At 39.2% G+C, this 22,806-nt stretch overlaps 1 protein-coding gene across 1 annotated transcript in view; it reads left to right on the plus strand.

The window, feature by feature from the left end:
• The first annotated feature begins 719 nt into the window (after window positions 1-719).
• Window positions 720-22,806, plus strand: part of UNC5C (unc-5 netrin receptor C) — a 215,534-nt gene continuing 193,447 nt past the window's right edge. Inside the window, exon 1 of the mRNA XM_037046158.1 lies at window positions 720-910. Coding sequence (XP_036902053.1) covers window positions 720-910 — 191 coding nt within the window. The remainder of the gene's footprint in view (window positions 911-22,806) is intronic.

Here is a 22,806-nt window from a genome sequence, read left to right on the forward strand (position 1 = left end):
GCTGCAATGCACGTGTTGGCCAAGGGTTCACTCTCAGCAGATACTCGAGTCTGGGGATCCACTTCTAGGTTCTCTCAGGAGTTTGGAATAATTTCTTCCGTTACAGCATTAGGGCGAGGGCCACCTTTTCTTACTGGCTATCTATAGGTGAGGGCTACTCGCAGCTCCCTCAGTCTGCCCCCAGCCATTTGTCCTGTGATCCTCTCAGAGCACAGCAGCCTGTTTCCTCAAAGCCAGCATTCCATCGCCGTCACCGTGTTGTGTGAGAAGCAAGTCACAGGTGCCCCCTGCTCTGGAGGAAAGGGGATCATTCCAGAAAGTAATTCATAGGATCGGCTTAGGATCCGCCCACTACTTTGCCCACTGTAGTCAGTATGGATGTAGAAGTTTGGTTGTTTTTACCTACAGCAGTGTTAGGGACTGAGACCAATGACTGAAAATTTAACCTTTATTTTCTGAAATGTATATATGTGAACGTATGTAGACATCGTGCTAGGTTAGGGATAAACAGTGGAGACACAGTCTCTGTAGCTGAGAAATGCATACTCTAATGGGGAAGACTAATATTAAAGACAAACGCAAATCCTACTCTCATACGTAATTACAGTTTCTCATAAGTACTCTGAAGGAGCAGGGTTTCTAAGGAAAAAGATTAATGAAGGAAGCCCACGTGCGTGTTAGAGAGGATGACAAGGAAAAGTACTGTGGGTTTGGCGATCATGGCGTATTTCCCTAAAGAAGTGTTATCTGACCTTGAAGAATGCCTCCATGCTGTTCAACAGGAAAGGAAGGGGACTCTAGTTTGGGAGAACACAGGGGCAAAGGCCCTGAGGCAGGAAAGGCGAAGTTCATCAGGGAGGCTGGCGGACTGGATTCGTGAAGACCGGGAGGCAGGAAGTGGCTGCAGGCCGTGGGGAGGATTATCCCTTTACCCTAAGTGCCCTGAGGATGCATCGCGGGGTTTCCAGCAGGGGAGACTGTGTTTTCTCCATTTGAAAACGCAAATGGAGAAAATGTATTTTCCGTGTTTTTTTCAATCCTCAGTAACCTAAGATTCCTGCCTGTTGCAATGCAGCTTAGTGCTTTTTTGTGAAGTTCTCGACAAGGTTTTTCTGCTAGTCTCTAGGGAAGTCCCTGTGTAAATTAAAGTAATTGGTACTTAATCATGTCTCAGCTGACATTTTTAGAATACTGTTTCTGGCATGATAATTCCGGTGTCATGTGTTTATTTATCTTATTTCATAGTGGTTACATTCTTATTTTAGGATACAGCATTGCAGGTGACATACTCCTATTCATATTTAGTATTCTAATTTTGTCTAAGATATTAGAAAGCACAGTGCTATAAATAGAATATTTAAAATAAATTGCCCTTATTTTGGAAGACTTCAGTGGAGAAAATCAGAACCTAAGTTCTATGTTTTTCTGTATTGCTGAGGAAATTCATGGAGTAAAATTAAGCTTTCAGTTTCCTCTCAAGTAATAAACAATATTTTTCCTGTGCCTTTTATCTAATTAGTTCTGAAGTTGTCTTTCTGACTGAAAGCTTTTTGCAGCAAACTCATTTCCACACAGAGTTCACTGCTGGCAGAGAACGGACGTGCTGCCGAAGTTTTTTCCTACCAATTAAATAGCGAAACCATCCCACTGAGAAAGCGCAGACTAAACTTACCTCATTAAGACAAAGTCCAGATGCCTTGTTTTACTTGTGGTTGAAAATCAATGCCCTATTGTCTTCTAGAAACATACAATTTGCAACAGAAACAAGAGGTATGTATCCTTTGCTTTGTCTAAACTAGTAATTAAAGTCTAAGTTTTATTTTGAGATGGACAGTTTTAGCAAGTCAGCAATGGTTCACAATGATTCTAACACTCAGTTGGAGAGCATTATCTGCTGTGGTATAACTTTACTCATTGCTCTGTGCTTAACTGACACTCAGATAATTGTTGAATGAGAAGCTTCTAATTTGGTAGATGGTGTGCAGAATCTGGCCACCAGAATTGGGCAGGACCGGTGTGACAACCGGCACTGGTGGTTTCTGGCTTGCAACTTTGGTAAAATGCGGAATGGACTCAATTACTCAGCAGTAGAGGATACTTTTCGTTAAAATTCCAGGCGATCTCTCTTCTGCCTGCTCAAGTCATTTTGATGACCAAAGTAAATGGTTTTGATTATAATCATGGACTCCTTTGTTTCAGTGTGTGCGTGGTTAGTGATACAAATTTTCTCTCTGCCCTTTGGGACTCGGAATCTATGTTATTCACTGTAGCATTTTACATAGCAAGTTTTTAAAAAGGGTATATTTGTCTAGTTGTTATTGGGAAATTGTGTCCCAGGGGTGCAATAAACATGCCAATTTTCTGAAAAATTGTAGAACTGGACACATTGAATTATGAAGATGGAGCAGAATGCAGACAATTAATGATACTTCTGCTCTAAAATATACATGAGAGTCTTAAAGAAATGTTTTTGATAATTGTCTTGATGCTGTATGAGGAGGCAATCTCTGCTCTCTGCTTTGCACAGATAATGTAAATGTGCTTTATTCTCAGACATCAGTGTCTAAAGATTCCAAGGGCTGTAAAAACTCACATGTTATTTCTCCCATATATGGGCATCTGTCCAAAGAACTGACTTGTAAGGATGCTGTTGGCTGCATTGTGTGCGTGCGTGTCCTAGGCATCTAATGTCACAGACAAAATACCTCAAAAGAAGTATTTAAGTTTCCACTTGAAGTATGTACTGTCCAATGTACTTTCTTCTGTGGTGAGAACAAATTTGGTGTTTATTTGAAAGCTAATTGTTAGTGTAATATCTAGTGAAAAATTAGGAGAGATATAAAGAAAATTGTTTTTTTGTCTAGGGTATAATTAACTAACTCCTTTAGGTGCCTGAGTGTTTTCTTACTGACTTTTCTCTAATGTTACCACTTAAAAATAATTGGTGGAATGAGATTAAAAGAAAAACAAATGTGAGTTCTCATACCAATACTTGTTTAGCTGAAATTTTAACTAATTGGCAGAGATTTAAAGGCATCAGTGTATTAACCTTGGAGTTTGTTAGACTTTCTCACTTTGTGTAAAGCACTTGGATTTCTCGGAACCGTGAGTGGAACCGATCTGATGTTCTTCAAGAAAATTTTTCTTACTTTCCGCTTGTCAAACCACTTTTCTTTTGAGTTCTGCTCCCCAGGGCACTGGCCAACACGCATAAGGCCTTGCACCCTCCCCCTTTCCCCTGGCTCTTCAGTGGCACTCATCCTGCTGGCTTCCCAGGGTGTGAATGCACTGAACCCCGGGCTCTGCTAGAGAGGCGCACAGTAGGAGCTTAGGTAGTAAATGTCAGTAATTTTAAGCTCTTTGGGCCTCATTTCCCTTACCTGAAAATTAGGCATAACAGTAGTGCCTACTGCATAAAGTATTTACAAAGGTTAGATTAACTGAATGTAAACTAAATTAGTTAAATGTAACATGTCAAGCACTTAAACAGAGCTCAACACAATATCATCATAATCATTCTTTTTTTGAAATTAAATGCCCATTAAAAATAAAGATGGTTCCCTCTTTGAGAAAAGAAAATCCAGATGTCTCTCTTTGTCATCTCATAGACGTAGTAAATATTCCAAGAGCCCTCGCAATTATATCCAACACTTTTACTTTATAAGTGAAAAGGAAGAGCCAGAGAGTTGGACAATCTTACACAAGAGCGTTCAGCTCTCTCTGAAAGGAGCACCAATCGTGAATCCAAGTGTTCCAATATTATGAGGTCAGCATGTGTTTTCTCCATCTGGGATCTCTTTCTTTCCCCTCAGCCCCCCAGGGGCCTGGAGACACAAACCCCCAGGGTAAATAGCCTGTGGGTTTATCTTAGGCTGAAACTCCTTGCCCTGGTTATCAGTCATCTGTTTATAATAGTCTGCAAGTTATTTCTTATGGTTTACCCACAAAGGCTGCTTAAAAGAAATACAGATGTTGCTTCTTGGTGGAGTCAGAGAAACTGGGCTTCTCTGAAAGCCTCCAGCATGTTCATTCTGGCTAACGGGGAGGCAGAGACGGGCTAGCTGCCTGGGTGTGCTCCCTGGCATAGGACCCAAAGACCGTGAGGGTGCTGACAGTTAGTAACAGGTCGCTCAAAGGGCCCCACCTTAGTTTAGCTCTCTGCTGTTGCTATCTTGAAATTCTTAATATTTTTTGAACAAGCAGTCTCACATTCTCACCATCTCTCAGCCTCAACAGTTGCTTGGCCCATCTTGCATAGACATAGTGAATCTTTGTTGTAAATCCGTGGGCACTCAAGAAACTTTAGCTCTGCTTTGCATGGGAGGAACCAAGATGTTTTAATAACAAAATGCAGGACTATCAACTCCTCAATTAGTACTAAAAATGAGAACTGTACTTTCTGTAGAGCTGCATTTTATTCAAGAGGAGGGCTCTCTAGCTCTGGGGGACAACACAAAAGAAAAGCCCTGCTCTGTGCCAGCTGTACACAGCGGGCATGGCGGACACGGCGGACACTAAGACCCAGCAGTCTAGAGCTCCAACCAGACTGGTTCCTTTCAAGCTCTGTTTAAGGGAACTTAGTTCTGACTTTTTTAAAGTAAAGAATATAGTTTCATATATAAGAATAAAGTGAATCATGCTTTATCAGAACTTGTGAAGAAAAAAATAGCTTTACTGTGATGAAGAGCAGCATCATCCAACTGAATAATGGCTCTATTGAAAAGTACGGTAGTAAGATTCAATAACTTTGGATCCAATTAGTAGTCCATTAGCATTTCATCCTAGACAACTCCCAGAGCTCAAACTAAGAGCCTACAGGAGGTGGGGACACTTTCACACTGACGCAGAAAGAGGCTTGTCCGAATGACCAGTGCTTGGTACAGGGCTGCTCCAAGCCATTCACCTCCGGGCTGGAGAGGAGGGCTGCAGAAGCAGGCTGCTGGGAGAGAGGGGGCTCACTGTGGATCTTTGCCCTTTGAATTCATTCTAGTTGACCTACTTGAGCAGTGATTGAGGAATTTTTGATTCAGTTTGCCCTGATCTATCCCCTGGTGAGCGTGGGTTTGTTATTTTTTAATGAAACCATTTTCACAGCCTCCTGTTTAAGGTGTTAGCAATGGAACAGAGTGAAGTTGTTTTGTTTTTGTTTTTGTTTTTGTTTGCGGGGGGAGGTTCTTATTCCATTTTTCATCAGTTCTTCTAATGTCGTCCATTCTGCTGAATTACTCTGAGCCAGCATCTTGATGCAGAGCATACTTTCTAGCCAACAAACAGCACGGCAACACTAAAAAAGCGCAGAAGTAATAGCAGATACTGACAGAGGGAAAAAACGTATGTAGCAAATACCTTTTCAGAATGATGACTGTATATTTTTGTCATCCCTTCCGATTTATGGAAAGGAATCTGTTCAGAGCTTCTTGTCCCAGTATTGACGTTTTCCAACCCCATTCATTGCCTATCTCTGGAAATCAGTGGAAAAATACTCCTTTATATTTTAGCTGTTAAAGTGAGCTCTGTTTATTTACTCCAATTTTCACCCTTTGGCAGTTGGATAGGTTATTCTACCAAGTGGAGTTTTCCAACCAGGGACACACATTCTAGTGTAAGGAGGGCCTAACTGCACAGTCAGCTCGCCCCAGTTTCTGAGGTCTCACAGCCAATGTTCAGAACTTACTTTAGTGAGATTGAAAGCGCCTTCACTAATTATTCAAAATGCTTTGGGGAGTGGATAAGAGACTCAGATAGTTAGAAAGCAGCTGGGTACAGAAGTCAAACTTAGCTAACTCTTAAAATTAAAAAAAAAGAAAGTAACAATAGTTCAGAAAATAGTAGATTTACTTTACAGTGTCAGATGCGCTTAAAATAACAAAAGCACCATGAAGGACAGTGTGTCAACAGTACTCAGTCCAGGTTAACAGATAAGTTCACCACCCGGCCATACATCTTCATTTGTTTCTCCATTTCTTAATGAAACTACCAGAGAATAGGTTTTTCAAAAGTGAGTGCCATTATCATAACTTTGATCTTACTTACATTCAAAATTGTCCTCTAGGGTTGATGCCTAGAAGAGAGACATATTGTAAGGGATTTTGAAAAAGCCAGTTTGTAGAGAAATTGCTTTTAAAATTCTATTAAAAAAACAACTGTGTGATTTATGGAACAGCTGGCTATAATAAAACATCAGAAAAATGTCAATTTTATGTTTTTAAGCTCAAATGAATAGTGATGACAGGAAGAGAGTATCAGCAAGCTAAATCTTCTCCATATAAACCTGATAATATTACACTCGTGTCCACATTTCAGAGGTTGGGAGGTGGGTAATTAGGCCATAGAAATAATAAATTCATTTAATATTTAGAAGCAACAAAAATTAGAAATTTGGAAATGTTAATGGTACTCAGTGGAATTTTCTAACCAACTCTGAGTGGCAATTGGAACAACTCGAATTTAGAAAATAACCCAGGAGAACCTCAAGAACCTCAAGATGACACAGGAACTCACATGTCCTGTGAGTTATGAGTCCAGTCTACACAGTGTATATGCGGTAGGTATTTCTTAGGAAGGGTCTTTTACCTCCCTTCCTGATGTTTCCCCCTCGATTCCTCCAACAATACTCTACAGTCAGCTGCTACAATCAGGTCACAGAAGTCCACCTTGGAAAATTCAAATTAACTGACATTTACTCAACATTTTCTGATTGATCCTATGATCTTCTTAAAATAATAACTCCTAATGTCTCAGAGATGGGAGGTAACGTTGCAGTTAACAGGCATGACTTTTAGATTTCTCCTGAGCCATCTAACTCCGTCTGCTCCACTCCCTCCCACCTTGCATTTCATCCTGAACTGACACGTCATAGCAGAGCAGTGCAATAAATCTATGCCAATGACTTGCTGTGTTTCCCCAAGGGTAGAAATCCCTTCTGTTTCTTTTCTCTTTTGTTTCCAGGTTAAAGGGTGCATTTGTGGACATCTAATACTGTGCATGCTGATCTGAAGGAATTTTCCTGGGGGGATGTGAAACGTATATATCTTCTTTATAGTCTCCTGGGAGATTTTTACTTGTAGATAATCACAGTTAAGTCAATGTGGCATCAGTCCTTCAGAGCCAGTAATATACGTTTAGCTGAATTAGTTTATAAAACATCTGATAAATTAAAATTCTTTTATTTTCTATCATCTGATACTTTTAATCACTTCACTGTGATAATATTTCTATAGTTGAATAGTCTGTTGGAAAAGTATTTAACTAATTTATGCTCTCTTGAAAATTTGCTTTTCCAGTTGTTGAAATTATGCAAAAAACACTTTGTACCATTTTAGACAAATTGATGACTAATTATTTTAACTGGAATGTTTTCTCTTAGCCTAAAAATATTTTAGCTATATACTATTTTCTACTGACTCAAAAATGTTAGAGATAACTGCATAATTACTCACTAATGAACTGGATGAACTAGTTTTTTGGGGGGGAGGAAACTTAGGTGGAAATTAGGTACGTTTTTAAGTTACTTAGTTCTTCTAGTCCTCAACAATAACATTTCTGTTTAAAAGAACTTGTTTGTCAACCTATAATAATTTAATTGTCAACCCACATACTTAAAAAATCTTATTCGTCAACATATTTACTTTAAAAAATCTTGTATGTGAACCTAATTACTTAAAAATATGATTTTCCTCCACGAAAAGGACATGACTCAATTCATAGTTTGTACAATATTGTAGTTGAAAAAAGTTGAGGTTTTTCATCATTAAAAGTAGATATTCACACTGAATTCTAAGAGTTTACATGTAAAATATATGGTGTTGGCAATGAAAGAAAAGAGTGCAAGATATATTAGAAGGGCCCTGGCTGGTATAGCTCAGTGGATTGAGCGCGGGCCTGCAAACCAGAGAATCACGGTTCGATTCCCAGTCAGGGCACATGCCTGGGTTGCAGGCCAGTTCCCAGCAGGGGCCAGTTCCCAGCAGGGGATGCACGAGAAGCAACCATACATTGATGTTTCTCTCCCTCTCCCCTTCTCCTCTAAAGGTAAATGAATAAATAAAATCTTTAAAAAAAAGATATATTAGAAGGAAATGATAATTATTTAACTATTTACCCAATCTTTTGTAAAGGATTTAATGTATGAAAACTGTTTGACATAATTTCTGCACTTCTCGGAAACTGGCAATTAATATACTACTCTGGAAAATGATTTATATTAGTTGTTGTCCCAGGATCCCCAGTTTCTAAAAGGGTGTCAGTATGGAAGACAGTTAGCCTCTTTGTGTCTCACGTGTCTCCTCAGTGCAAGCACAGGTGCAGAAGCCTGTCACCTGGTTGTTGTGAATTAACATGGAAGGTGCTATGAAAAATGGAAAGCACTCTGTAAGAGTTAGCTTCCTGGGCTCCAGTTAGAATCACCAACTTTTAGAGCTGTAAGAAGCCTCTGGAGACCATGAACCTCCCTGTCTCCATTTGGGAAGTAAGGGAATAGGCCCATAGAGGTAGTGACTTTTACTTCAGGTCACACTGGACTTGGACCTCAATTTATACCTCTTGACACACTGAGCTATATCATTTATTTCCTTGTGTGTTTATTTGTTTGGTTATATTTACCTTCAGAATATAGCTCAAAGGATAAATGCCAATGGAATCTTGGAGAAATTTAATGTTGTAACTATGTCTTGAAAATGTAAAAGACGCCAAGAGTGAGAATGCTTCTGAGATTTCCTCAGTTGCAAACTGCTCTGTGTAGAAGTCCTGGGGAGTGTGCCTACTTTTGAACATGTTCGAAATCTTCCTGGCATGAGTAGCCTGGCTAGTTTCCGACTAAGCCTTTTACCAAATCCTGACTTTAACATACCAGTGGTGACTGGAGCAATGGAATGAGCTAGACACCCCACAGAGTCTCCCAATTTCCCTGTTGCCTGAGGTGATTTATGTGCTGCTAATTCTGCTTAATAAAAAACCAGAATGATACTTCTTACTGTCTAACAACTAGAATGGAAATTGTGATTGAGAAATAATGTTATTTTCTTAAGTTTTGAGGCACAATTTTAAACTATTTTCAAAACAAGCAATGAAGTTTGAATTTTATCCTCTTGAACATAACTATCCAATAGAACTATAATGTACCCTGCATATGTAATTTTAAGTTTCCTTAAAGTTACACTAAAAAAGTAAAATGAATCATAAAATTATCTTAATATTACTTTTAACTAAAGATATGGAAAATATCATTTCAACATAGAATCAATATTTTAAAATTATTAATGAGATAGTTTGCATTCCCTTTTTAAAATTATACTATATTGATTGTGCTGTGTCTTTGAAATGTAATGTGTATTTTATACCCACAGCACATCTCAATTCAGATGCTGAAGTTTCATTAGAAATACATGATCTGTATTTAATTTCATAGAATTTCCATTTATAAAAGCAAATTTATATACCTAAGTTGTACCAAAGATAATTTTAAAAGTTTCCAGTTACTGAATTGAATTGAATATCACTCAGTTTTTAAATTTAAATAAATTAATACAGACAAAAATTAAAAATTTATCAGTTATATTAGTCAGATTCAAGTGCTCAAAACCACATGAAGTTAGTGGCTACTATATAAGATCACAGTTCTACAAGACTGTGCAATGCTTTTGTTTGAGAGAAAAAATAGGTGGAAACCCATCCATCCATCTATTTTCTCTTATTTTATTGACAAAAGCTTTATTTTATTATGCAAATATCTTCCACATACCTCCTATGGTAAATATTTAGATTTTTCTTTTCATACTGAATAGTAAAACATTTGTTATAAAAACCAATAGAGAGATAAATATTGGGGAGTTGCCTTAACTGTGATTGTTAGTATTTTAATTGACCAGATTTCCTTTCCAATAGCTTTGAATGCTTTGTGGGTTTGTGTAACTGTGACTGCTGCTTTATAAATGCTTTCAAAGTAACCTGCTTTGTTTCACTTGATTGTTCTAGTATGGTTAAGGACAAGTGTTTTTTTTTTTTAAGTAATAGCAGGCCTATCAAATTGCCAACTGGGAAGTCCATGGAATATACTTAGGGTGGCTTTTTTGCAACATTTCCTGTGTCTGACAAAAAAAAGAAAAAGAAACAGAGTTCAATTGTACAGTGGGTTTTTGTTTGGCAGGTTCTAGAAAATGCTTTTTAATTTAATATATAGGCTTATTAATTATCACTATTTTTTTTTAAAAAATTGTCTTTGGGGGGCATGTAGAGAGACAGCATAGCAAAAGAATTGAGGACATGGCTTTGGAGTCAGACTGGCTGTGTTTGTATCATGATTCTACTACTTATAAATGTTGTGGATTCGTGCAAAGCTACCTCACCTTGCCAAGGCTTAGTTTCCTCATTCTAGAATAGAAATCAGAGGAAGATATCATTAATTGGGTTGCTAAAGAATTAAATGAGTATATACCTTCAGCCCTGTGCCTGGCCACGTGCAGATATTCAGAATATGAATTACTGTTGTACAAGACTGCTTGAACTGTAGGCATCATCACACTTTAAACCTGTCTCCAAAGGGTGAGAGGAAAAGCAACTGCTCTTCTTGACTGTGGTTAAGTAAAGAGTGGGGAGTCAAAGTGGAGAGACTTGGTTTCATTTTGTGGTTGCCACTGTTTAATGAGTGTGCAAGTATTTTTCTCAAATGGCAACATGATTTATCAGTTTCACTGTGAAAATTTTGTTTTGTCTACCTATTCTAGTTTGCACTGCTTTGAAGCAAGACTTTATAAACACATTCTCTAAAATGATTTTATGAATAATAGATCAGACTTTTAATCAAGGTATGGCTTTATGTTCTGAAAATTATAGCAAAGATAAACACCCTGAAGTACATTGGCTAGTTTTGTGTAGTGCTGGGTTGGTAAATTACTATTCTTTTTTGCTATCCTACTATTGTTGTTGTTGGTTGTTTTTTAATTTACATCATCTTTCACATTTCTGGATTCCTATTCTTCAGAACCCTTTTCTGTATTATTATTAATGTGGCATGTGTAATGTTTATAGTGTTTGCATAAAAATAGATCATCACTGGTAGGCAGTTTTTAATGTTAAAACCAATGTGCTTATTCAATGAACATGAAAAATATCTTTCTGGAACAAATGTAGAACCATCCATCTCTTGAACAGAATTCTTATGGGCTTTGCTTATCTGCCTAACTGCCTTGAAAACACAGCTTGGAAACCATTCTTATACTTTGGGGGAACAGTCAATCATTTAGGCAGTTTCTACGGAACAGTAAACTCATTGAGATAATCAGGTTATTACAAGTAAAAATATTTTAGGGAGGAGATTTCTGTCAGCTCAAGTGAAAGTTTACCCTGAACTCATGTTTAAGGTGCATTATCACAGTCAAAAAAAATCTTTTCTGCTCTTTGACAGGGTTGATTACCAAAGTTCATAGTCAGGTCAGCAATGGCAGACACGTGGGGTTTTAGAATGCATTTGGCATTGTCTTTAAAACCATTAATGTTGAATTGTTAGCATTGCATCTGTTTTTTCAGAGCACTTGGTTTTTTACATTTTACAAGCAGAACAGGATATTTAATTTGAGGTATGGCTGCTTATTCTTGAAGTATTGAACTTAAATAGGGCACCGTGTCACATAAAACATAAATGTGTTTTAAAAAATACTATTTATTTATGAGTTAGAATATATTTTTTTCTTCCAGATTCTAATTACTATTTTAAAATCTCACATTTCACTTATGTGAGACTGAAGGAAAAGTGTTTCTGGAAGGCCAGATTTTAGTTTAGCTTAAATATTGCCATAAATGTCCAAGCCGGGATAATATATTTTGTATTTTGTTGACATCTTGTATAAGTTTCTAATCTTGGATTATAACCCATATGAATGTCCATTAAGATCCACAAGAATATCCTCACGAAGAAAAAAACCCCACTTTACTACATTACATTAAGCATCACAGGAGCATAAGACAAGGGTCTTTTTCTTAGGAAGTGAGAACAGCCCTAGTGTCGCAGGTGGGCACAGGTAACCAGGTTCTTGGTGATCGAGACAAAGAACTGAACGGAACACCCAGAGTTTATAGCAGAGAACATGGGAGCTGGCCAACTTCAAGCAGAGATTGACCTCATGGGCGGGAGGGACTCTATTCTTATAGGGCGGATCCTTCCTGGGTAGTTTTGATGGGCTTTTACTGCGCATATGCAAGTAGTTGTATTACTTTAAAGCTACTGCACATGTGCTCTCCCATCATGTTCCCTGATTGGCCGCCAGGGAAAGGGGTCCCCCTGTACTAGGTTTGCCTTTCCCATCACCAGAGAATTACAGGTCTCCATGTTAGAGACTGGTGAAAAGGAAAGAAATTATTTATTCAAGTTATACAGACTTAAGAGTCATGATTTAATGTCTTCATCAATATCCCAAAGTCCCTTAAAACACCCACAAACACACACAGTCCTTCTTTCCCTGCTTTGCCCAGTCCGAGGTACCGTATCTCAGGGAAAGAAATAGAAAGCCGCGTGGTGATTCTCTGCTAAAGCCAAGTAGTGATTCTTCTCATGGCCGCAGGGGGTAGGGTCCCCACTCTGCCAAAAGCATGTGATTCTCCTTCACATGGTTGTGGGGGTCTCCACTCTGGCCAAAGCTGCACGGTTCTTCTTCACCAAGGCTGTGGGGGTCCCCACTCTGCCAAATGTGTGTGGCTCTCTTTGCTAAAGGTAGATGGTGATTCTCTCTCACTCAGCTGCGGAGTCCCCATTCTGGCCAAAAGCCTGTGATTCTCACCTCAATGGCTGCTCATCTGGGTTTAAATCCCCACGCCAGTCTTCTTCTGCAGCCCCATTTCCGACTCCTCCCACAATTGGCTACACTTGCCAGCACTCCTATATCCTTCCAGCTTTACTGGGCTGCCATAGTGGGTCTGGGCAGGTGTGGCCCCATGTCATGGAGCCAGTCTTGTCCAAGCTCTCACAAAGGTGCTGTAACCAGGGGGAGTTGCTTCCTAGTTAAGTCTTGGGTAGAAGTCACTTCCTTCTCCCTTGCTCAAAGCATAGCCACAGCTATTTAACATATCTATGAAACCAGTTAAAGGTTATAGATATGTTAAATGACCGTTCTAGAGGTTATCTGCACAACTGTTGGTATGCAAAACAACTCAATGGCCCTATTCCGCTACCGCCCCCCCTCCTCAGCTCAGACTTGTAGGGGTGAGGACATCCCCTATTTTTAATATTTCCTGGACATCCTGAGTTCTGGACCCATTAAAAATCCTTATTTGGGGGGCCCCCTGGCTGCACCCTTCTACACTAGCATTCACTCTTCCCAACAAAGAGGCAACGTGGCCATAGTGTCTCCTGCTATCAATATTCTTGCCCCAAGAGAAACCAGCAGGTCACAGCNGCTACCGCCCCCCCCCTCAGCTCAGACTTGTAGGGGTGAGGACATCCCCTATTTTTAATATTTCCTGGACATCCTGAGTTCTGGACCCATTAAAAATCCTTCTTTGGGGGGCCCCCTGGCTGCACCCTTCTACACTAGCATTCACTCTTCCCAACAAAGAGGCAACGTGGCCATAGTGTCTCCTGCTATCAATATTCTTGCCCCAAGAGAAACCAGCAGGTCACAGCCAAAGCAAAGTTTGTCTGGATGTGCAGACAGGGAGAGTATGTGTTAAGTGGAGACAGTGGAATGATTGGAGGTATTCATGTTCAAATTGGGCTCAGAAGAAAGAACTGTTTGAGTGCATCCAAAGATCAGTGTTTTCATAAAGAAAAAGGTAAGACTGAAAAAATGGGGAGACAGGAATCTTTAGCCAGCAAGATATGCAGAAAGTATATGTGGACCTAGCAGAAGTCCCAGAGACGGGTTAGAAATGGTTCTAATATGGGAGTGAGCTATGGGGGAATGAAGAAACAGACAAGAAAGACATTGGAAAAATCACAGGGAGAGAGACTGCAAATTATGATAGATGATTAGATGAGTTGGGGCAAGTTTCAGAATAGGTACTAGAAATAATAGCAGTGCCTTTAACAGACTTTACATAGAGGGAGCCTTAGATGTCCTCTAGGGAAGACTGAGGCTTTTGATGTTTCCATTTTAAATAAATCTGTTAAAGCCCCTGAGCAACTTCCAGGTTCTGGTTTATGCAAAAAAAGAAAGCCATCTTAACATAGCCTGATTTTCCCCAGGTAATTACTAAAATATGTCCAAAGAAAAGAATTCTGGACATAATAGAGCTCAAAAATGTATCAAGTGAAAAACAAGGTGGGGGCGGTACGTTTCTATACTCTCTATACTCTCGCAATCTGAGGTTCTGAGAGGCATCTGGGTAGACTGTCTACCGGCAGCTGTCATCACAGGGCTGAACCTGCAGTCACTGGCCACACTGGAGATAAATGAGGGAGATAATTATCAAGCATGATCATTTTGTTGTAAGAATATGAAGATTGTCAAGTTTATAAGCACTTTTTTGTTTCCTCCTGGTGCAGTGGCCTGCCCGGGAGGGGGGCTAGCCGCTGAATCAATAGGATGAATGTAATGGCTAATGGCCTACCCAGGATGGGGCTCGCAGCTGAGTCAACAAGATCAGGGAGAGCAAGTAACTAAGTAACTGGGTAGTAAGAACAAAGAATTTCATATTAACTCCTATCAGCAGTTCCGCTTTCTGGCTTCTGTAAGCTGCTTCCTGCTTTCACGCCGGAAGTAACGGTCCGAGTGGCAGACCGCCCCCTCACTTTGTATAAGCAATTGCTCCCCACTGATCGGGGCCCAGAATTTGGAGACTGCCTCCTCTGGGTCCACATGGGTAAATAAAGTCCCATTCCGTACACCCGAAAGCGGCTGAGTTGTTTTTTCTGTAACACTAGTGTAAAAACCATCCCCTTGATAGCAATGGAAACCTCTACCACTTAATGGCAGTGCCCTAGGATAAACCACTGCGCTGTTAAAATTCCTCTGCTGGAGCTCTATAGTTCTAAGAAGCATCATTCAAAGTTATTTGGCTTTCGTTCTCACTTGTTTGGTGATGGAAAAAACGACTTCTAATGAAAGTATAAATTTTTACAAGGACCAAATGAAATTGAGCAGTACAACATTAATTTTTCTATCTTTCTGCATATTGCAATCTGCAGTTTTTGTAGATAGGAGCAATCCAACTTATCTACTCAATAAGGGAAAATCAAGAACAGCACAGTTGTGTTTTCAGAGCGTGTCTGAAATAAAATGAAGTCTTTGAGAGCGTGAAAGTTTTTCTGTCTTTAATTCAGAGTCTACAAGGCACCAAGAGAACAGACAATGTGAGTAGGGAACCCATCATTGCTCCAGGGTTTGAACACATTTCACTTTACTCTGGGAGGTCTTCCACAGCCACTACCTAATGGGCTCCAAACCTCCCTCTGAGCACAAATGCAATGTGAAGAAACTCATCTTTCTTCTCCTTTAAAAACTGCCCTTTTCAGAGGCCCTGGCTGGTGTAGCTCAGTGGATTGAGCACGGGCCTGTGAATCACACGATGGCGGTTCGATTCCCAGTCAGGGCACATGCCTAGGTTGCAGGCTGGTTCCCAGCAGGGGACTCATGAGAGGCAACTATATATTGATACTTCTCTCCTTCTCTCCTTCCCTTCCCCTCTAAAGATAAATAAATAAAATCTTTAAAAAATAAAAATAAATAAAACTGCCCTTTTCATTCATTCTGTCTAACTTGTTGGTAGCACCAGTTGGCCCAGCCAGATACTTCATCTCTTTCCTCCAGCACCTGTAAGCAAAGATCTAAACTCAGTTCAGCCATTAAGGATCTTTTAAATATAATATCTCATCTTCTCCAAAGCCACTGTCTGGTACAGGCTTCTGAAACCTCTCTCCAGATTTGCAGTAGTCTTCTGTGCATTTAATATTCCCTTTCTGACTTCTACTCCTTTGAGTCCCTCTTCTACACAGCCACCAGAGTAATTATTTTAAAATGGAAATTCGGACCTGTCATCTCCTCAGAAAAATTATTTAATGGACTCTTGCCAAAATGTCATTCAAAGTTGTGATTCCATCTGCCAGGCCCTATTTATTCCGTGGCTTTTACCCACATCATGGACATGGGGCCAGTGTTCCAGCTCTACCAGTCTTCTGGTGCTTTTTCACAGCGGCTCTGTCGGGGCCCGCTCCTGCAACACGGCAAGTGTGTGGGGTGCCCTTTACCCACCTGCCTCCCTAACTAGGTCGTCTTTCAAGGTTCTGCAAAGACATCATCTCCTCCGACTCTTCCCTTGGAGGCACAGCTTGTTTTTTGCTTTATACTTCTGTTCTGGTATTTGTGATTACTTTTCAAACTCTCTCTATCCATTATACTGTGAACTCCTTGAGAACAAAGAGCATCCATAGGCACATTGTATTTATTTGCAAGAACACACACAATGGAAAATCACTGTCCAACTTTCAACTTTCTCAAAACTTCACTACTAACAGCCCACTGTTGAGCCCTACCAGCAACATAAACAGTCAATTAACACTTATTTGACTTGCATGTTATATGTACTATACACTATGTTCTTACAATGAAGTGTTCTTACAATGAAGTAAGCTAGAAAAGGGAACATTTTATTAAGAAAATCATAAGGGGGAGAGAATAAATTTCCAGCATTTATTGAAAAAAATCTGTGTGTAAGTGGACCTGTGTAGTTCAAATCTGTGTTGTTCAAGGGTCAACTGTATATATGCCCACATATACATACATGCATATATGTTACATATATGTGAGCTATTAACGTATAATTATATTTATATAGAACATATTTGAGTTTGAAACACACTGTTCTAGTTATTATGTTCTTTTCGATTAAGTCATTTTCAACACTATGCCACTAATTTGATAAATGGCATTTTATGAAGTAAATCAGTCAGTGCTACTTACAAAATGTTTAGTGGACTAAAGTAAAATCATGTTTCAGAAGAACTTAGACCTCATTTTGCGATGTAAGATGAAAGAGACAAACTTGAGTATCCTGATGTGAAGCAGAAACCACTGGTTCTTACTGAGAATTAAGATGAAAAGGTTATGAGTACAGTTATTTGCCAGTGTAATGAGAATGTCCATGGCATGCTTATTAAAAACTGAGAAGTTTCTATTAAAGCTACTTGCCGTGCTTCAATTAAGTTAGCAAATGTGGATGTCAGTATTATCTACCACAAATGCAATATTAGGGCTGAGTTCTGGTTCCGTTCTCAATGCAATGATCATACTGACTCCAGTTCCTGACCCCCTCACATTGAATGAAGAGTAAGCAGTCTGGCATTTTCCTTGTCCCAGAAATCTTCTCTATATCCTGTTCTTAAGTATTTATATGCATAAGCAGTTAGACAAAGGTAAGCAGACTCATCATGAATTTGCTGTATGGAGTCAGTAAAGGGACCACTGAGTCTGTACATACTAAACCAGGAATCTCGATGATGGCTATTACAGGAATACGTCTCTTAAAAAAGAAAACATTAAATCGCCAAGGAAATTTGTTTGTAATATCCCACTATTTTTATGCGTTTAGCAACAATAAAGAAAACCCATACATATACAGTTTGGGATGCCTATCCTTTACAGCTGTTTATCAGTTTGGAAAATGTGTCTGACTAGAAGTAAATATATATAGCAGGCAATCGATGTGTCCTTCGTTGGGAGAAGAAAAATATGAGAAAGTGTTGATGATGTGGCTTCTTCATCTTCTTTTCCTTCCTTTATTCATTATTTTCCCGCTTATCTTCAGCTTTCATAGTGCATCAAACTTTGGCAGCAGTGCTTACTGTTTTATTCTAGGATGTGTCCTGTGTGGAGCTCTGTTATCCTGCTAACTATACAGGAAATGGAGATTTGGGGAAAGCAACCGTGGGAACTGCTGTGTATCTGCAGTAAGTTAATCAGATTCTGATACCCCCAAACTAACAGAGCCCACAAGACTGATAGCCCAATGCTATAGTAAATTGTTTCTTAGCAGGAAATCTACAGTAGCAGTGTAATTTGGACAATGGAGCGTTTGACAGCTAACCCATCAAAAGCAGTGCACCCTGAGGAAGTCACTCACTTCTAGCTTTCCATTCAGCCAAGCATTGATAAAGCCATGGCTAAGTAGGAGAATCAATTTAGAATCAAATGATGGTGAGGCTATTTATCTCATTGCCAAAAGGGGACACTGCCCACGGTGGATTTCTCCATCTGGGACTTACCCAGATTAGGGGATGGGTCACCCATGCCTTATAAATTCCTTTTGAGTGCCAACTTGCTCATATATTAATAAGCATGATTAAAAGCTAAGCCATTATCTGCTCCCAAAAGATTGATTTATGCAAAATGATGCATGATAGTTCTAAATTGTCTCTCATGAAGGGTACTAGAAGTAATCAAATATGCAAGTTGATGATCATGACCTCAGAGGAAAAAGATCTTTGGAGAATGTGTACGTTATGTTTTTGTATGGAAGTTTATCTGAAATAGTGGGCCAAGATTGGAGGGGAATAGAGATGCTTTCAATTCCCAAATTGGGAGAACACTTTTTAATGTGACCTTTGTATGTTTCGTCATATTAAGCAAACGACACAGTTATTTCCCATCCCCCACAGCATTCATCTATGTTCTCCTCCTTAAAAACAAAACAAAACAAAACCCTTCAGGTTCCAGATCCCCGCTCCGGGCCCCAGCTTGCTTTAAGGGCAGGGGAGTCAGCAGAGATAGTGAAACTGTGCCAAGGAGAAGCTAGTGGTGACGCCCCCTGAGAGGAGGGATTCGCTGCAGCAGGTGCGCTGCCAGATCACGGCTGTGCAGCACCGAAAGGAGGATCAATCACCTGTGCTTACGAGGACGAAGCCAAAGGCAAGTGGGTTTGGAAAACGTTTCAAAGACCAAGACAGTGGACTGCAGGCTTGAAATCATAGAATGTTAGAACTTAGGGAAATGAGACAAGTCAGATTGAAACATACTCAATACAAAACCTTTGTCACACGGAAAGGCCAGCAAAGAGTAGGGGAACAAAACAAGTGTGAAGGAAAAAAGTACAATATTATAGAACTGTGACAAGTAGTTGCACTCCTAGGAAGAAAAAATGATACTTTTCTGAGTTTTGTGATGTTTATGGTATTGGTCACTTTTCCAATTTTTATTTTGTTATGAATTTTTCTCTCATTCTAAATACAATATTAAATTTTTTGTGTATATATATATATATATATATATGACTTTGGAAACTTTACCTAGTGAGACCTCTCAAATTCTTTAAGCTTAAGGTCCCACGAAACCTGGATATATTCCTGCAGGTCAGAGATGATGATGCTGGTAAAAAGAAGGACTTTATGTTTGCCAAGTGCTGACACTGGACTTTGAAACAGGCAATTCTGGACCTGAACTCTCATGTCACCATAAATTGCAGATTGCCTGTGAAACATGGAAATCATATTTTTACTCAGCTTTTGTCTGGGGTTTCTAAATTTGCAGGTGGATGCTTTGGAAATCTGAGGTTTGGGAATTTGCTCTTTTCTTCTAGCCACACTCTGATAGCAAGCAGCTGCCTCTGGCTCTCACACACACATGCACTCATACCTGCATCCCAGGTATGTTATGGTCAACAGCCAACCACTGTTAAACTGGTATCATACCACCATAAGAAGCCCCCACCCCATTGTCTGACAATCCTAATAGGCTTGTAAATCTATAGTTTTTATTTTAAAGTTTTGCAAGCTTTTTCAGAATACCTAGGCACTTAGATTGTAATTTAGGCAGTTACTAAGTTCACAGTACTCCTTATTCGCAGAGGGTATGTTCCAGGGTCCTCAGGGGATGCTGGAAACCTCGTATAGTACCAAATCTGATACATACTACATTTTTCCATACATACATATCTGATATAAATTAGGCATAGTTAAGAGATGAACAACAATAACTAATAATAAAATAGAACAACTATAGCAACATACTGTATGAAAGTTATTTGGATGCAATCTCTCAGAAAACTAGCCTGAATTTATTTTTCTTCACAATTTCATAGAGAGGAGATCCATTCTTACAGTAGATCTTTGAACCTCAGTATACATTGAGACCATTCACTTTTTCACTTTATTTTTTAAACATTTGATAATTTATTTATTTTTTTAGAGAGAGGGGAAGGGACAGAGAGAAACATCAATGTGTAAGAGAAACATCAATCACCCCCAACTGAGGACCTGGTCTGCAACCAAGAATGTGCCCTGACTGGGAATTGAACCAGTGACATTTCAATTCACAGGCTGGTGCTCAGTTCACTGAGCCACACCAGCCAGGGCTCCTTTGGGGGCCATTATTAACTAAAATAAAGATCACCTGAATGCAAGGACTGTGATACTGGGACAGCCGATCTGATAAACGAGATAGTCACTAAGTGACAAAAGGGAAGTAGACGTGCTGGCCACAGGGTGATTAACACCCCGATAGGAAAAGGAGGAAATGTATGGGGTTTCATCACACTACTCAGAATGGCACACAATTCAAAACTTCTGAATTTTTTATTTCTTAAATTTTCTATTTAATATTTTTGAACCACTGTTAGAAAGCAAACTCCTAGACAAGAGACAACCACTTCATATGTGATATTTTATGTGTCATTTCCAACTCTTCATTATTGACAGTCAAACACTCAGAATGTTAGTATCAAATAAGTTGTACAATTTAATTTGATCTTCTAATATCTAAGCTTTAAACACATCTTTTAAACTTTAATTATTTTTTGTTAAAGTTAATTCTAATCAAGATTACCATCGCACAGACAGGGATATAAGGTGGTGGTGTGTTTGCTGTTTTTTTGTTTGTTTGGATTTTTTCCCGCAAAGCTAGAAAAGGCATGTTCATCCGAAAAGATAAAATAAGGAGATAAAAGAATGAGTAGTCACTCCTTCCATGTCCATTTTCATCTAGCATCTTGGCACCCACACACATGCACACGTTTTCTTTCATAGTAGACCCACTGTGAACTTCAAGTCATTCCATACCATCAGGAATAATTTCACAGAAACATGCAGCCAACACAACCAGCTCCGAGATGCAGCTATTCAAAGGGGCCCTCTTAGATGCACTGGGATGTTCAATAGTTATGAGTGTTCGTACTCAGAAACAAAGCATACGTTGCCTTGTGTGCCTGTAAAAAGTTCAAGTTGTTTCTTGCTATCTGATGGTAGAACAGTAATTTAAAAAAAAACATGAGTGTAAAATAAAAAAAAATTTAGAATATATACAGTATATATAAATAGTAATGATATTGGGTATTGGAATTTTTAAAAAACTGAAATGCTAAGGATCTTGTTTTCTTATGAATATGGAGTGAAATCCTCTCTAGTGTGAGTTGCATGCATAATTAGCAAATGCAGGTTTTAAATCGGCATGGTAAAATTGAACGAAACATGAACTTTAACATTGCACTGCAGTGTGATTCCTGGAAGAAAGATCCTTTCTGTAATGAGGTTAAGTTAATTAAAGTGGGCACAGTGCTATTAGCTACATGCAAAATCTGAATCCCAATGCCTGATCATAGAAATCAGAGAGGACCATTTAATGAATTCTGAGAAAACAGTGTGGTTTCAATCCAGGATATTCAAAAAAAGAAGTTGTTTGTCACACATGAAAAGAAACGGGGGGAGGCTAGCATCACAGCGAATCTGGGAATTCAGTTGCAGGGGTTGTTTGCTTGTTTTTGTTTATGTTTTGTAAATGACTGATTATAAGAAGTTATGTTAAAGATGGCCACATAAGGAATATAAAGTTCTTAGACCTAAGGAAATCAGTAATTTGTAACACAAATTATATTTGCAAACTGGTGTTCTTTATAATATATTATTTATACTCTATCCCAACTTGAGTATGTTAATGAGACATAAATGCAAATTGATGACCTTAGTTTTATTTTAAAATAATTTCAAATGTCCCATATTATCTTAAACATTAAAATCACAATAATAATTAAGATAATGCTTAAAGTATGTGACAAGAAAGTAGATATGAGGACATAGCTAAAACAGAATTTGGAGCATAAAAAAATGGGACAAAATATGATTGCTCACCATCAAAGAGAGTTAAGTCAACACAGAGTGCGTGAAAATAAAGTAAGGAGCAGAAGAAGTTTTAAAACAGAAACTTTAAAAAGGATTTTTAGAAAGTCTTAGAAAGTTTCCTAGCAGGGAAGAGTAGCGTAGCAAAGTGATGGATGCAACGAAGGCTGCGACATGTAGCTCCCCGGCGACTACTCATGGCTCTTCTCCTCCACTGGCCCCATCTAACCACCTTCTCCAGGAGGAGTCGACAGGACCCACAAAGCCAGGAGGCAGCACCACCACCTCGTTATCTCCTTCTCTTAGGCAGGTGCTCGCCCAGATTCCTTATCTTGCCTCAAAAGTGCCACGTCCTCGTTATTCCGATGGCTGCTGAGCACTGATCTGCTACCCTGTGTGAAACTAAATCATGTGAAACTAAATCCAAATTCCGCAAGGAATGGGGTCAACCTATCAGTGAAAATAATAGCCCATTTAAGCGCTTCTTCTTTCTCTGACCGGAAGGCAAGCTCTCCAGAGTCCACTGGGGATATTTCCTAAAAACACTTTGAAAGCTCACACACATGTGCTGTGATTTTTAGAAAGCAGAAGACTCCGCTCGGGGAATTGGAAGGCCCCTGCAACTATGAAAAATGGTTGAAATGGGGAAGATCCACGGACACGTTCAGAGAGGAGTTCACATAATATAATGTCGTTTATGTTTTCTAAAACTTAGATAATTGTTTATTAAAGATTCCAGCCAGTTTATACAGATCATGCTTGTGATGTGGTAGTCACTG

Source organism: Sturnira hondurensis, unplaced genomic scaffold (assembly GCF_014824575.4).
Source record: "Sturnira hondurensis isolate 20B ecotype Veracruz unplaced genomic scaffold, ASM1482457v3 Scaffold0004998, whole genome shotgun sequence".
NCBI lineage: Eukaryota > Metazoa > Chordata > Mammalia > Chiroptera > Phyllostomidae > Sturnira > Sturnira hondurensis.